This window comes from Panthera leo, chromosome A2 (genome assembly GCF_018350215.1).
Source record: "Panthera leo isolate Ple1 chromosome A2, P.leo_Ple1_pat1.1, whole genome shotgun sequence".
Classification (NCBI taxonomy): domain Eukaryota; kingdom Metazoa; phylum Chordata; class Mammalia; order Carnivora; family Felidae; genus Panthera; species Panthera leo.
This window is the reverse complement of record NC_056680.1, coordinates 17,991,280-18,006,456: the sequence shown is the minus strand read 5'-3', so window position 1 is coordinate 18,006,456 and position 15,177 is coordinate 17,991,280. Positions and strand designations below refer to the sequence as shown.

At 55.9% G+C, this 15,177-nt stretch overlaps 1 protein-coding gene and 1 pseudogene across 2 annotated transcripts; one reads left to right on the top strand and one right to left on the bottom strand.

Moving 5' to 3' along the window:
• Positions 1–23: 23 nt before the first annotated feature.
• On the bottom strand, positions 24–14,253 carry P4HTM (prolyl 4-hydroxylase, transmembrane). 2 transcript variants are annotated; one of them, XM_042929318.1, is made up of 9 exons: positions 13,888–14,253; positions 13,604–13,685; positions 5,408–5,598; positions 4,455–4,551; positions 2,883–3,045; positions 2,126–2,311; positions 1,316–1,406; positions 987–1,110; positions 24–468 (listed from the first exon to the last, which is right to left on the bottom strand). In XM_042929318.1, the coding sequence occupies exons 1-9, from the start codon at positions 14,215–14,217 to the stop codon at positions 248–250; spliced, it is 1,485 nt and encodes a 494-aa protein (XP_042785252.1). In that variant the 5' UTR covers positions 14,218–14,253; the 3' UTR covers positions 24–247. The 2 variants fall into 2 exon arrangements, with proteins under 2 accessions (XP_042785252.1, XP_042785253.1); XM_042929319.1 differs by having other exon boundaries at positions 5,474–5,598.
• LOC122214325 lies at positions 7,920–9,680 on the top strand (annotated as a pseudogene).
• Positions 14,254–15,177: the final 924 nt, after the last annotated feature.

Below are 15,177 nucleotides of genomic sequence, written 5' to 3'. Positions count from 1 at the left end.
CGCTGCTTCGGGGGCCCAGCGGCTCAAAGCCGTGTGGTTTTATTTTAGGGGGCAGCATGGGTCTGTACACAATAAATAACACGAATGTAGGAACTGTGCCCTAGTCGCGGCTGGAGGCAGGAATGGGGCAAGACATCAGCCAGGCCTTTGGCCTGCATCTGGACAGGGGAAAGGCGGGTCTCACCCCCAACCCCCCCGTCTGGGGCGGCGGGCAGCCTGTGGCTGGGGGCTGGGGCCAACACTCCCCTCAGAGCTCCACACGCGCGTCGCGGTAGGCCCGATCCAGGGCCCACTCTGGCTGCGCATCAGTGCCACCTTCGCGGGCCAGGCGCGCCATCTCCTGCTGGAATAGCGCCTGCCGCGCCCTGCTGGGGTCCACATTGATCCAGTTGTTGGCGATCCACTTAGTGCCACGTGTGACCAGGCAGCCCCCATGCAGCGAGTAGTCGTCCACGTCGCCCACCCAACCTAGGAGAGGTGGATGGTATGAGCAAGGGAGGCGACCGAAGGGACTCTAGGCTGAGCTAACCTGAGCTTGACCTTATGCAGGCCAAGGGCATGACAAGGGTGGGCCCAGCTGTACACATCTTAGGTGGTTAAATCTGGCCCCAAGGTGTCCTTGGGGACTCAGCATCTCTTTCCAACCAATACCTTGACAATACTCTTTCTTGACAATACCACTGGTCTTCTGAAACCAGCTTTCTTACTGCCAGGCCTGTCCACAGCCTGGGTTGGTGACAGACCTGTGTCCCCAGCCCCAGTGAGCTGGAAGGCTGGAGCATCAGGGAATCAATCACAGGGTTCAAGATAACCTAGGAGGCTGCACAGGTGCAGGCCACTGAAGTCACTAAGGATGATCTTTGGGAGGCACTAGGGGCAGAAAACCATTTGTAGGGGTGCTAGAAACATCCCACCAAGGTGGCAGTCTGGGCTGGATAAAGGGAAGTTTCCTTCAAGGCATGCTTGGCCTGGCCACAGGCCCTCACCTTGCCCATCAGGCAGGTAGTTGTACCAGAAGACTGCTGTGCCCTGCCGGGGCTTGACCCGCAGGTTCCCCTTATCACAGTGCCTCCGAGTGTCACGGAGATCAACGTCATCTTGAATCAGACTCTGTGGACAGCAGGATGGTAAGGTTTTCAAACTTGCCCCCACTGCGAAAAGCCAAGGCCAGGCAGCCAAAAGTGGCCAGAGGGAAACCAGTCAGATGTGCCCAGGGGTTCACTTGGGCCCCTCATCCCAGGTCTGGAAGGTTATATACTATGATTGCCCAAGAACCTGCCATCCCACCAGAGTTAACAGCCTGGTTGGCCCTTACCATTTCATCGTAGGTTCTGTTGTCTGCTACAGGGAAGACAGTCTCGCCCCCACCGGTGACGTTGTTCAAATAAAACAGCACTGTCATGTAGCTGTAAGGCAGGGGGCCCGTTGAGCAGGTCCCCAGCTGTGGGCACTCCCAGGAGCTTACCTGTGGGCAGGATAAGCTGCCCAGGTTCCCAAGGGCCAGAGGGGCAGGCTGGGATCAGTGACAACACTGCAGGTCAGTGCCAAGACCCTAGCCTGTTACTCCTCCCACAAACCATCTCTTTCTGTGTGTCACAATGTTTTGTGTGGCCAACATCACAGGTGCACTTAGCTAAATTACGTGGCTGGCTGGGAAAGGTAGGCTAGCAGAAGCAGTGTGACCATGCAGAAGGGCTGGTGGGGAGTACAAGGGGCTGACCCAGAGCAGCCACATGAAGAGAAGAGACCCGCCTCCCTGCCTTAGCAGAGGAGGGGGACAAAGCTTCAAAGGGAGAAGCTGAGGCCTCCAGCAATGGAGGCAGAATCAAGACCCCGGGATGGGGGTTAAAAAAAAAAAGCCAGAAATCCAGCCTTTCCCCTTACCTCAGAGTTCTGGGGAAATTTTTCAGTGTCTGTGCATACCTTAGTCTGGCCACTGAGACAAGATGGCCACCCCTTTCCTGCCACTTGGTAAACAAACTAGGGCAAGAGATGGGGTATCCTCAACCAGGATGCTCCCATGTTCTCCTGGCCCTGGGGGCATGCCCATAGGGCAGAACTGTGTTTATGTCATGGGAGTGTCTAGTCTGGGAGTTGAAGGCCACCCCAGGTGGGAGGTACTTGCCGGCAGGAGGTCTCGAATGGTACAGACTCATTGGCTACCAACTTAGTATGGGAGCAGATGGTCTCTGGGTACACAGGTCCGCTGTCCACATGGGCATGGTAGTGGCCTCCCTCGCCATACCGTACAACCTGCAGCGGCTCGCTGAGCTCCACGATCTCAGGTGACAGGCGGGTGAGGCGTAGCACCCTGGTAGGCAGTAGGAATTTGGCTGGGTAATCTCATGCAAGGCAGCACCCTGAAGGAGCTGGACCCCCAGAATGCCACAAGCTCTGCCCCTGCCCACCTCCCCGGAAGCCCCTTAGGCCACCCTAGACTGGCCCTGTAAGAGCAGGAAGGGGTTACCCATGAACCCTTCTCCCTGGATGCCAGAGACCTCGCTGGGTGAGAAAGATGAGATTTCCACCAAGTTGCGGGGGGGGGGGGGGGGGGTGGGGGGGGGGTCACTCCCTCCAGGAAGGAGGTTCCTTATCTAAAACCCCTGGCTGCTCAGGAGCAGGGGGTCCTGTAGACGGAGATAAGAAGTCATTTTTCTAATTAGCAAAAAACAAATATTCCAATCTATCTCTAATCCCAAATGTCTATTGTTTGCCCACAATTAGGGCTAATTTGCCTTTGTTAATTGCCTTTTTAATGGGTCCCAATCCTGGTCTAATGAATAGAACTTAATCCTGAGTTGGCTAATCAAGTCTGTCCTCTAGGCCCCAGCCAAGGACTTCTGTGAGGGCCCCACATGGCTTTCTCCTGCTCCAGGGCTCACCTCTGGCGGATGGAGCGCATGACGTGGTGGGCACCTTCACCCTGGTAGAGCCACGTGTGGTGGCTGTTCCGCACCAGCTCACTGGATGCTGCCTTGTGGCTCCTCATGTACTTGTGGAAGTCTCGAAGGTCCATGTCAGCGAACTCCTGCAGGCTCAGCACTCCTGCACAGGGTCCCCACCATCATGCCCCCCAAGCCCATGTGAGGAAGCCACAGTGGCAGGCTTTACCATCCTACCTACCCCTGGCCTCAGGCACTGGGGGACCATGTGTACCTGTCCCCCAACCTGGACTCTTGGGTAAGATGAACCTTCTGTCACATCAGGCCCTATAGGAAGACCTAGGGAAATTCATTTCCTCAGTTTAAACCCTGATTTGGTCCCCCAAAGGACCTAACCCCTACTAGATTGGCCACAGCAGGGTGGTCAAAGGAAGCGTGAACCATATGGCCAGGACCTTAGGCCAAGCACTGCCCTTGGCTGGCCTCCAGCGTGGCTCTAAAGCACATGGTGGCTACCCTCTGGTCCTGTAGAGGGTGAAGACAGACAGCAGTCAGGGCTGGGTTCTGTCCAGGGCCTTCCACGCTGTAGGGTTTAAGCTGGGGCTGGTCCCCAGGAGTTCCCTTATGACCTCAGGTCCCATCCTGAGTGGAAGATATCTATCTGGCCAGTCCTGTCTGCTGGGTTACCAGTCTACCTCAACAAAGAAAGCCAGGCCGCTCTCCCAAGTAAGAACACTCTTTCCCTGTTCCTGTCCAACCCACAAAACAGGAAATCCACCCTTTGGGGGTTCTGGAAGAGTAGCTGATGTCTGCTCCATGTAATCCTGGCTAACCCAAGAAAGAAACCTTCTACTGTTTGACCCAGGTATCTCTGAGGGTGAGGAACACTTAAGGCCTGTGGGCCTGTTACCGGCTCTGTACATAGGGATGGTAGCATCATGGTGCCCCTCCAGCCACAGGTCTTGGCCAGATCCTTCACTCTGGGTTCACCAGCCACAGGGCCATTCTTCCAAGTCCTGTTTCACTGTTGTATCTTCCCCATTCTGTCCAGAACTTGGGCATGTGAATGATGACTACACCTCAGAAATATCCTGAGGATTATTACCAAAGAGGGGGTGGGGCACTTGTATGACAGCTCCCCTACCCAAACCACCCCCAGAAGTTAGCATGACTCTAGGCAGGCAAGAGGAAAGCAAGCAAGATCTCAGACCAGAGAGGGTGGCTTCTGGGGAAGACCTCACGCTTGGCTGAAAAGAGGAAGATGGAGCAGGGTGAACAGCCAAGCTCAAGCTGGTCTCACTGCCCTGTTCCTGCTGTGCCCACTCTGCCCTCTGCCAGCCAAGCAAGCCCCCTCCTGTACCCCAGTCTCTGCCTGTTGAGGTCAAAATGGCCTCCAAGAATGTCCCTCTAGACTGTCATCAAGAGGAGTGGGATGACCCAGCCCAGGAGTGAGGGCAAGGCTGGATCCTCACCTCATCATCTCTGGCTACTCTAGAAGGTGGGTATAGAGGCCACCTGGCTGTGGGGGCAGGAGGCTCACAGAGACAGAACTGTGGCGAGGTATGGGCTCACCATCACCATCAGGGTCAGCCTTGATCGCAGAGTACATCTCCTGAATGTTCTCTGGAGTCATCCACCGTCCATTTCCCAGGCGAGTCTGGGCCAGGACCTAAAGCACAAGATGGTCCCTCAGTGGAGTGGCCCCAATGATGGAGAGCCCCTAGAGCATAGACAGTCACCCAGTTCTTGCTGTAAAGGTTAAGGGTTCAGGTGATGGGGTATGGGTGAGGACACAGAACAGAGCCTGAGGTCCCTGAGCTGAAGGGATGGTAGGCAGAAAGGCCCACAGGCATCTGGGGAGGAGGCCAGGAAGATAGTTAAGAGGCCTGCAGGCCATAGGCATTCCTGCCCCTGTTGGGACTGTGGCCTCCATGGGGAGCACCATCAGCTGGTTGGGGGCAGAGTGAAGGACAGCACTGTATCCCACTCAGATACCCGAGGTGAGGTGGGGAGGCCAAGGCCTGAGTGCAGAGAACAGACACCAAGGGGAGGGCTGGCCACAGCATGACCACTAAGCTCGTCAAAGAAGCCCAGGCTCAGTGAGGCATTCTCTGTATAGGCAAGGGACCACATACCCTGCCAAGACCTCTGTCAGAAGCCTGGTGTGAGTGAGGGGCATGTAAAAGAGAGATGCAGACTTCTGGCTACCTCAGAGCTGCCACCCCTCCACCATGGGTTTTGTGGGGACCCCAGCCGTGGCAGCAAGGAATCCAGATCACAGATGGTGCACCACCCAGGAACTGTGGCAATAAAGGTCATCACCCCCAGGGGGATTCTCCTGCCATCTTCTGGGGTTCCCAGGGCAGCCAGGGGCTCTCCAGTGAAGGAGGGGGCCTCTGGAACTGAGCATGCCCAAGCTGATCTGAGGTGGCACCTGACTCTCAGGGCCAGGGCTGAGCAGGCCACCAGAAAGACAATTCAGGGCGCTCCCACCCTGTGTCTATTCCAGACCCCAGGATCCCAACCTCGCGGAGCTGCAGGCGACCGTCATGGTTCTGGTCCAACAGCCGGAAGAGGTCCAGCTGGCTGACCTGCATTGTGCCCATTGCCTCCTCGTATTCTTCAGTGGGCAGAATCTGGCTGCGCTGTAGCCCCTTCATCTGGGCCAGGTGGATGATGAGCCGACACTCTTCATCACTCAGGAAGCCAGGGATTTCTGCCAGGAGAGGAGGTGGGTGAAGCCGAGGGCTGAGCCCAGGCAGTGATGCAACCAGTACCTTCTCTGCAGAGTTTCTAGGGTACTCTCTGTCCCCTGGTGGTCACCACGTCAGGACCTCACACACCCCTTTACCTCTACTCTGGACTCCGACCCCAAGATTGAGTTGTCCTGCAAAGGTTGGCCAGCATTTGGAACGTGGGGCTTCTTTCTTTGATGCTGAGAGAACACACGTCCCAGAGGAGTCTTGGAAAGCTCGCCAGAGCTAAGCTGGATAGGGGTTAACCCACCTTGCAGTGGGACTGAAGGCCAGAGGGTTGACCTCCACTTCTTATTTGGTATATATTTAAAAGTGGATGATGGTGGCTGGGTTTTGCTTTCAATTTTGCTTTTCAGAATTGTTCAAATAAAAACAAAGTGTAAAACATTCAGTGCTGTAGGCCAGTCCTTGCCCTCTATTCTGCACAAGTCTTCTGCCCAGGGCTGAGATGCCCAGTGCTGGCACATCAGTGGTGGTGGTGGGGGTCACTCAGGTCTTTGACAGATGCTCTGGGAAGACGTCTGGGTGTCCTTTGCTTTGGGAACAAGTGTACACTGAATGTCATGCCTCTAAGCCCGAGTAAAAGCCAGTCAGGCCTGGCTGGATGCCACCACACCAGCCTCACAAGCAGCTTGGATGAGCTGGAAAGTGAGCCTCTCACCTGGGGGTCCCACACCCCAATGTCCCCACGCACTTTTAGGAGCTACATTCCCTCATTCCTGGGAAACAAGACTTCCTTAGATGGGGACCAAGAGGCCACCAAGAGGTGGAGGCAGGGCCACACCATCACAGTGACCCCTCAGGACTGCAGCGTGGTCTACCACTTCTTTGGGTTACACTCCCAGCATGAAGTTCCGGTCATTGCCAAGAGGAAGGAAAATGGCTGCTCAGAGCCAGGACTAAAATGATTTTTAGTGGTTATCACAGCAGATCACATTTAGGTGGTATAGACTCTGTACCCTGTCCTAATCACATCGTCAACTCCTTAATCCCTATACTCATCCTAGAAAAAAGGGCCCCATCAGTTTGCCTTCCTATTCATGACGCACGGCAAGTACAGAGACATCAGCAACTTGCTTAGGGCCACCCAGGCTGTTGCACTCCAGAGTCCATGATCACAACCACATTCAGCTTCCATGGGTAGGTTACCCAGATGTGATGACACTAAAGGCAGGACAAAGGCCCCCCACTCTGGCTTGCTTGACCCCTCAACCCAGTAAACCCAGAAAGGGTATGAGCCATCCACTGGGGAGGCAGGGGTAGCACTGGACAATGGATGACACCAAACTGCTAGTCAACAGTCACCTCCTGATAGTTTAAACAATAAACAAACAAGAAAAGTAAACCAGAAAAAGAAAAGAAAACACAGGCCCAGGTTTCTTCAGTTTATTAAGTGCTGGTAATCCGTAGACCCAAAGGAGATGCCACCAACCTCTACAGTCCCCTGCAGTGTGCTAATCAAATGCAAATGGCTCAGGCCAGCACACTGGGGCCTAAGCAGATGGGTCCCAGCACCTAGGAGGCTGCACAAACACAGCCTCCTGGGGTGTGCATGCAGCCCTATAAAGCCCTCAACCTCAACTCATTGAGACCAAGGCAGACAGAGCAGGTGATGGATCAAAGGCTGTGGCTGTTTGTGGCACTGGTGGTGATGTGGGGTGACAGTGGGGTAGGGGCTCCCTGGGTCCCCACACGGTGCATGCCTATTCCCCAAGCCATGGCGCTGTGCCATGACATTGGCTACACAGAGATGCGGCTGCCCAACTTGCTGGATCATGACACGGCAACTGAGGCTGTCCAGCAGTCAGTCAGCTGGTTGCCCCTGCTGGCCAGGGAGTGCCACCCTGATGCCCGCCTCTTCCTCTGCTCCCTTTTTGCCCCTGTGTGCCTTGACAGGTAGGGCAGGGGCTCCTAGGTGAGGGTGGATGGGGGGCCTTTCCTCTGCCAGGGTCTGTTCACTAACCACTGCTGGATACCTATCCATGCTAGGTGCTGGTAGGGGTGGGGAGGGAAATGAAGATGAAGGATTGTTTTGTCAGGGTGTTCCTGGCACAGGGGAGCAGGTGCCTATGGGACAGAGGAGACATAGGTAAGGGACCATCGATGGTGAGCACCTCTGGACCCATGAATCCTCAAGGGCTCTTGAACATCAACAAGGTATGACAAGTGGGTAGGCTGTTTTTGGCTGGGGGGCGGGGCAGAAGCCCCTCTCCAGTGGGTGTGGAAACTCTGCCCAAGAGATCCCAGCAAGAGACGGAGCCACATCTCATCTGGGGGCCTTTTCTCCCAGAGTCCAGAGATGGCAAGGCTGATTCCTCTTCCCCAGCCTAACCTATCCCGTGAACGGCTCCCTCAGTTCCTTCTTTGCAGAGTGAGGGACCTTCCCAGAGCCTCAGGGTGACCACGCCAGTAGCAGCAAGAATGAGCTCTTTCAGAATCCAATGATCAGGCCTCTGAGCTCTTTGCCAACCCCAGCCTCGACCAGAAGCGGCAGTCTCCTGCAGGCCTTTCAGGACAAGAGGGAGGGCTCTTCTTTTCTCCCTCCGAAATGGGGGAGTGAAGGCCCCCAGTGCAGGGTCCTTCGCATACAACCCTCTCCCCGTCAGTGGACTTCCGCCATGGCTGGAGGGGGGCGGGGTGCGCTGGAAAGCGGGATAGTGGCCCGAGCCACGCGAGCACCACGCGAGGACGGTGGGGGATGTAAGACCTAAACGCTGGGAGGAGGTTGCGGGGCTGAGGGCTGTTGCCAGGTGACCAGGTGTCGTTGCCCAGCAACCGTGGAGTCACTGGCTGTACCTCTGCACTGGGACGGGACAGGAGCTCCAGCCCAGGGGCCAGGAAGTCCTGAGCGCCCGGCCACCCGATACTTCCCCTCCCCCCACCTCCGCAGGCTCATCTACCCGTGCCGCAGTCTGTGTGAGGCCGTGCAGGCCAGCTGTGCGCCCATCATGGCCTGCTACGGCTACCCCTGGCCCGCCATCCTGCACTGCGGCCGCTTCCCCGCCGGGCACAGCCTCTGCGTCGCGGCTGTCTCCGTAGGCTCCCGCCTGGGCCGCCCACGTGAGTCCCCACGCGGCCCCCAGGCCATGTCCACGGGCAGCGCCCCACCCTTCCAAGCCGCTCCCCGCAGGGCCAGGTACACGGGTCTCTCTGGTAGGGAAGACAGGGACTGGCCATAGCAGCAGGTCTCAGAAAGGGTGAAGATCGAGGGGCCCATGGGAAGGCTCCCCCAGCCCGCGCTGACGGCCCTTCCCCCACTCTCGGCTGGCGGAGCCTCACTCGGCCCCTCCCCCCCTCCCCCCAGTGCCGCGCGCCAGCTGCAGGGACTGCGAGTTGCAGGACGCCCGCTCATCCAACGAGGTTCTGGACGCGCTCTGTGCCAGCGACTTTGGTGAGCCCATCCCTAGCGTCCAGTACTCCTTACACCCACCTTACAACTGCCTCCATCCCAGCTCCCAGCTTGGATAAGACAGATGAAAGAGGGGACACTTAAATGCTATACCTGGTTAAAGCTACAAAATAAATGCCTTTAATAAGCTTGGCATTGCTAAAACAACACACCAAACAAATCTGCCTAGGAGAGTGGCCGCCAGGACTTCAGCCCTTCCCTAGGATCCTGATTAAGGGTAGAGCATCACAAGAGGGTGTGGGTCACTAGGTGGTGGGGGGTGGGGGGTTATTCTTAGAAGCCCTGCACATCACCCCACTCCTCTGGTCCCATTCAGCAGTGAAGGTCAGGCTCTCCCGATGCAACGGCTTGTCCTTTGGCCTCTGAGACTGCAACCTGGACTCCGGGCTAGAGGTGCTGAAGGCAGGCCCACTGCCTGCTGTGGAACTGGCGCCTATTCTGCGTCGCTGGCTGCAGCTGGATGCCACATGCATGCACAACCTCTTGCGAGGAAGGCATGCTGGGACCTACGTGCTAAGCGGGGAGGTGCAGGGCCATCGGTTGCTGGTAACCACAGCCTACGCCTGGAGCCAAGGTCACAGAAATCTGCAGTTGGCGGTGCGCAGGTGGCACCATCACCAGTGCCCAGAATAGGAGTTAATGCAGGAAGAGCCTGGGACTTTGTAGCCACAGCCTCAGCAGCAGCCATACAAACCATGTCCTGCCCTGGCTGGACATACATAAAACCCTCTATCTGCTGCCCTTCATGGATACTTATAGACCAGCCCCAGGAACAGCCCAAGCAGGGCATAAACCCTTCTGTGATCAACGCTAAAGGGCCCCTTCCTGAGCTATAGTGCTCTGCCCAGACATGAAGGAGGCTTGCTCCCTGGCAGCTGTGTGTGCTGGGTAGGCAAGACCACCTTTCTGTCCCAGGCCTGGGATGACAGCCTGGCTAATGCCCACAAGCCCCAGCAGCCCAATCTATTTCAGGGCAGGTGCAAAACCTCAGGCTTTGCTCATTCTGGGCAGGATGCTACTTGTCAAGCCACACACAGACTGCCCCAAGCGGTAGGCCCATGCAAAAGCACAGGGGGTGGAGAGAGGTCCATGCAGAAAATTGTATTAAGCTGCTTACAAATCTGAACTTATATGCACACAAAAAGTTCTTCCCCTATTTCTGGGCCTCCAGTGTTTGTCAAGAACACAGTGGTCTTAAGTAACTGCCTAATTGTTTTCTTGAACTGACTTGGAAATCCTATGATAAAGCAGTCATGGTTTTAAGATAAATTGTTTTGTGTACTGGTGTTAAGTTACTCATTTACCTTAAATAGTAAGAAAATGGGCTAAAGCTCTTGTTGGCCTTCTGAAAGTGCCCCCTGCTGCTCTTGAAGGGAGTGCCGAATCCGGGGGCACTTGCCAGGGTGGTGGGAAGTCACTTCAAGCAAGCAGATAGGTGCTGGTCTGGCTGAGTGCCCAGTAAATCCCTCCAGCCAGCCAATAAGGACCAGCAATAGACACGACTCTGGCTCCTGGCTACACAGCCAGCACAAATCAGGCCTCCTCTGCATGCAGCTCATCTTTAGGGGCAGAGGCATGAAAATGACAAATAAATACAGAAAATAGTCTCCAATGATGCCAAGCGCTGAGAAGAAAACCAAGCAGGCTGATGTAAGAGCATCTCGGAACCTCTTAAGACCAGTTTGAGGTCAAGGGAGGTATCTGAGGAGGGGATGTATGCGTAGAGGCCCAATGGAGCTGAAGCCATCCTCTTTGTGGGAAGAGCTAGATGTGAGCTTTCTGGTAGTGAGCATAGCACAAAGGCCCCAAGGCAGCATGAGCTTGGGGACAGCAGTGAGTGAGTGAGGGGGCAGCAGAAGATGAGGGTACCAAATGAAACTTAGAAGTGAAGTGGGAATCTTGGAGACTTTTAAGGAAGGGGGTGGTAAGATCGATCTGTTCAAACACAGAATGAGGGTGGGGTGGGATGGAAGGAGAAGTGAGCCACATGAAAGAAGGCAGTGTCCCCAGAGAGATGACAATGACTCAAAACTGGGACACCTCCCTTCTGAACGGAACAGGATGAAGTCCTCAGCTGACTTCCAGTAGTCCAAATCTTTGCAAAATGCCTACCACAGTCAAGTAGGTATTACGGCAAGAACTCAGGGTGGGGCCTTTGTGGCCTGGTCCCGCTTGCCCCATGTCTCTAGGGATAAAGGTGGGAAACAGGAAATGTCTCCCAAAGGGAGAGACTGGTGGTTGCATGGGGTCTTCCCCATGAAATGGTGGGGCTCCCTCCCATGCAGGTGGAGGCACCCTGGGGCAGAACCCAACCCCCTTGCCCCAGCTTACATTATGAACACCCACCCCTTGAACCCTGGCATCTTGGGTCCCTGAGGTTGAAGGTCACAGGTCTGGAGCCAAGAGCAGCAGGGCAGAGGTGACAGAACCCACAGCAGGCCCATTCTCCTTAGGCCCTCCTGCCTTTTTAGGGTGACAGTAGATGACTAAACAGGCACAGAAGACAGACACTCCTCCTTGAGATGAGGCTTCATTCTTTGGGTTCATCCAACACCACGCATTCAGGAACTCCTCCTCCTCTCACACCCTCTCCCCTGTGCTTTTCCTGCCTCACAAGTGGACTTCCTGTAATCACTAATCTCTTCTTCATGTGGCTCACCTCGTTTCACCAAGGAGCAAGCCTCAGGGTAAAACCTGGGACACCGTCCACCAGCGTACTCAAAGGCAATGTAAGAGTTTGAGAAAATTGGGGGGCCACAGCCCTTTGTGATTTGCGGATACACAGACCCATCGGATGGCTTAACCAGGACCAGCTGACCTTTTGTCACATCTCTCCTGCTTCCTGCAATTTATGGGGTTTGGGTTTCTCATTCTCAGCTTTGTAAGGCTTTGATGCAACAGCTGCATGTTAGGGGGTGAGGGGTACGGTTATGGCCTCATGGCTCATCTGAATTAAGTGTCTACATGTCCCAAGAAGGCTGACGGGAGACAGTACAACCCCTTCAGATGTGTCTGTTCATGGCAGTGTAGCAGTAAAAGGGTGAGTGTTGTTCCCTTTGCCTGGATCACCTTTTCCTGACAGCCACCTGCCTTGATCCCACAGCTCCTACAAGTCTGCAGGGAGGCCTACCTTGGCCTCCTTGGCCTCTATTAAGAGTTTCATTCAACCCCAGTTGAAATTCTGCCTTATTTGTCTGCAGTCGTGTATCACCATCTGACACGCCATATATACTTGCTTGTTTATTTACTGTCTTCTTTTTCAAATGTCAGCTTCAGATGTGTGTTGTTGTTGTTGTTTTCCTCCTATTTTGTTCAATGCTGTGTTCTCAGCCTTAAAATAGTGTTTGGCATAGACTTCATCGGTTATGCAGTAGTAATAATAACAGTAACAACCTTCTAGGGTCCTTCCCAGAACAGGACCGACATTACCTATTTCCCCTCACACAGCATGCATGTGAAATCATTCTCAAAGGCCTAAGTATAATTCTCAACCACGGCCCTCTGCCCCAGGGGTAATGGCATGAGCTCAGATGCTCTGCTTTGGTCCCCAGCCCCCTTCTTAAAGCCCCTTACCCACACCATCCCACAGCAGGCAGGAATGGCCCCAAGTCTGTGGTAAGTGTGTCACTGAGACTGAGTACCTAGGGTTGGGTGGGCAAACCTATCCTGGGCAAGGTCATGGTTCTGGGGAACCCCACCTTGTTGACACTGGTGGTCTCTGAAGGACTTCTGAATCTTCTCAGCCAGAATGTTGGCTTTAGAGTATGGGCCCTGGAGACAGGCTGCCTGGGTTCTAATCCTAGCTTCATCCCTGAACTAGCTGTATGAGCCTGACCAAGCAACCACAGCTCTCTGTGCTTCACTTTCTCACCCAGTAACCTGAGGGTGGGATCCACACTCATCTCACCGAGGGGGTGTAAGAATGAAATGAAACGATCACATGAAGCCTAGCACATAACCAGAGCTCGGAAAATGTGAGCTTATGATGCTGCTTCCAAATGAGGCCACCCTAGAAGGTTTTGCCTACAACTCCATCCTAAGAACCCCAAGGTGCTGGTAGCTAAGGCTGGTGGTCCAGGAGGGCAGGTTTGGGGGCACTGACATTCACATTGGACAGAGTGCTTTTCATCAGCCCACAGGGCCCACTTTGGGAGTGAGAGTCTTCCTCAGAGGCCCTGAGATCAGCTAGGACCTGGTTATTAGTCTCTCCCACGCTCCCCCATTCTAGAATATGACAGAATTAATGATGGCAGGGAGTGTCCAAAGACAGTTTCAATGAAATGTTTAGACAATGGCCTCAGGGTCACATTGCCCAGCCCTGTGATGGAAGGATCAGCTGTAGAGTAGGGGTCAGAGAGGGGAGTGTGGAAAGGTCACCCTGTACAACCCTATTATGGAGGTGGGGGCGGGTACTGCATTTTGGGAAACCTTTGGGTGGAAAAAGAGCTACTCTGAAGCAGCCATTTTCAAAACAGAAGTCACGTGGTCAAAACAAGCCTCCAGGCACCCCCAAACCGCAGCCCCTGGCCCTTCCCAGGAGCGCCCGGCGAACTTACCAAAGAGCAGCGGCTTGAGGCTGAGTGTTCGGATGAAGTGATCCCTGTCCGCGACCAGCTGGACTTTACGTTCGTGCCCCACCTAAGGGAAAGGGGCACTGCGGGCAGCTCGGGCCCCAGGCCGCAACGCCCGAGGAAAGTACAGGCGCGCGGGGCCCCGAGCGCGACGAGCGGGGTTCGCGCGGGGCAGACGCAGGGAGCAACGTGGAGGTCGTGGGCTGGGCGGCGGCTGTCACGGGCTCGGCCGTGCAGGGCCTGGAGCGTAGCGAGGCGGGGGTCCTCACCTTGATGCCCTCCAGCCGGGTGAGGGGACCCAGGGTTGGCGCGGGCCCGGGGCCCTGGGAGCGGCGCTGGGGCCCGGGGTCGCTGCTCTCGTCGCCGTTGCTGTAGTGCACGAAGAGGAGCAGCGCCAGCACGTTGCCCAGGTACAGGTGCACGAACACCATCAGCACCAGGAAGTAGGCGCGCGAGCAGATGCCGCGGGGCTTGCACAGCGGCCGGACCGGTGCGTCCTCGCAGTCGTCCAGCCCGGCCGCGGCCCCGGCCCGCTCACGTTCAGGCGGTGCCCACTTCGGACTCGCGGCCTCTGGCCTCGGGGCCGCCGCCGCCGCCATGGCGCCCAGGTCGCGCGCACGTCCAGAGGAGGGGCCGCGGGGATGCCCGCGCCGTGCAGCGCCGTCGCCCGGACAACCGCCGCGGAGCCCGCGCGCGCCGCGGTCTCTAGGAGACGGTGCCCTGGGATGCTGCGCCAGCCATAACAGCCCCCGCCCGCCCCCGCGCCGCCCCCACGCCGCCCTATTTCTCCCTGAGCCGTGCTCGGTCTCCTTTGCGCCCTGGACCCGGCCCACCTGGGAGTTTCTCTTCCCGGGCTGGATTATCGTCAGGAGGAGATAATCACTACCCAGGGTAGAAGCCGATCGCCCCCCACTCCCAATGGAGATGCGGACAAGAGCAGCGCTGTTAAAGGAAACCCCATTAGAAGTTTCTCCGTCCCCTGGTTAAGATGCGCTTCCCTCTTTCTGGAAATGTATGGTCTGCGTTTTCTCATTCCGGGGAGTAGGGTGGCAGCGAGGAGACGGTGCCAAAAGATGACTCAATAATGCGGCGGTTTGGGGGCGCCAAGGAGGCCGATGACTGCGCATGTGATGGCGTAGGATCCACAGATTTAGGCACTGATGCTCGCCAGCGTAGGAGGCCAAGAACGCCTTGGAAGTCCACTCTGTCAGTCTGGACCTCACACAGAAACATAGCAGTAAGGGCTTAAGAAGCTGCCTCATGATGGGGTGCCTAGGTGGCTCAGTGGGTTAAGCGGCTGACTCCCGATTTCAGCTCAGGTCATGATCTCATGATTGGTGGGATTGCATGGAGCCCTGCATTGGGCTCTGCCCTGACAGGGAGCCTGCTTGGGATTCTCTCTGCCCCTCCCCCATGCGTGCACCCTCTTTCTGTAAATAAATTAACTTAAAAAAAAAAAAAAAAAAGAAGCTGCTTGATGCCACATACACGCGTAGACTGTGGAATCTGGTCTGGAGTGGTCAGAGAGGGCTTCTGAAGAAGTCCTGACACCAGGAAGC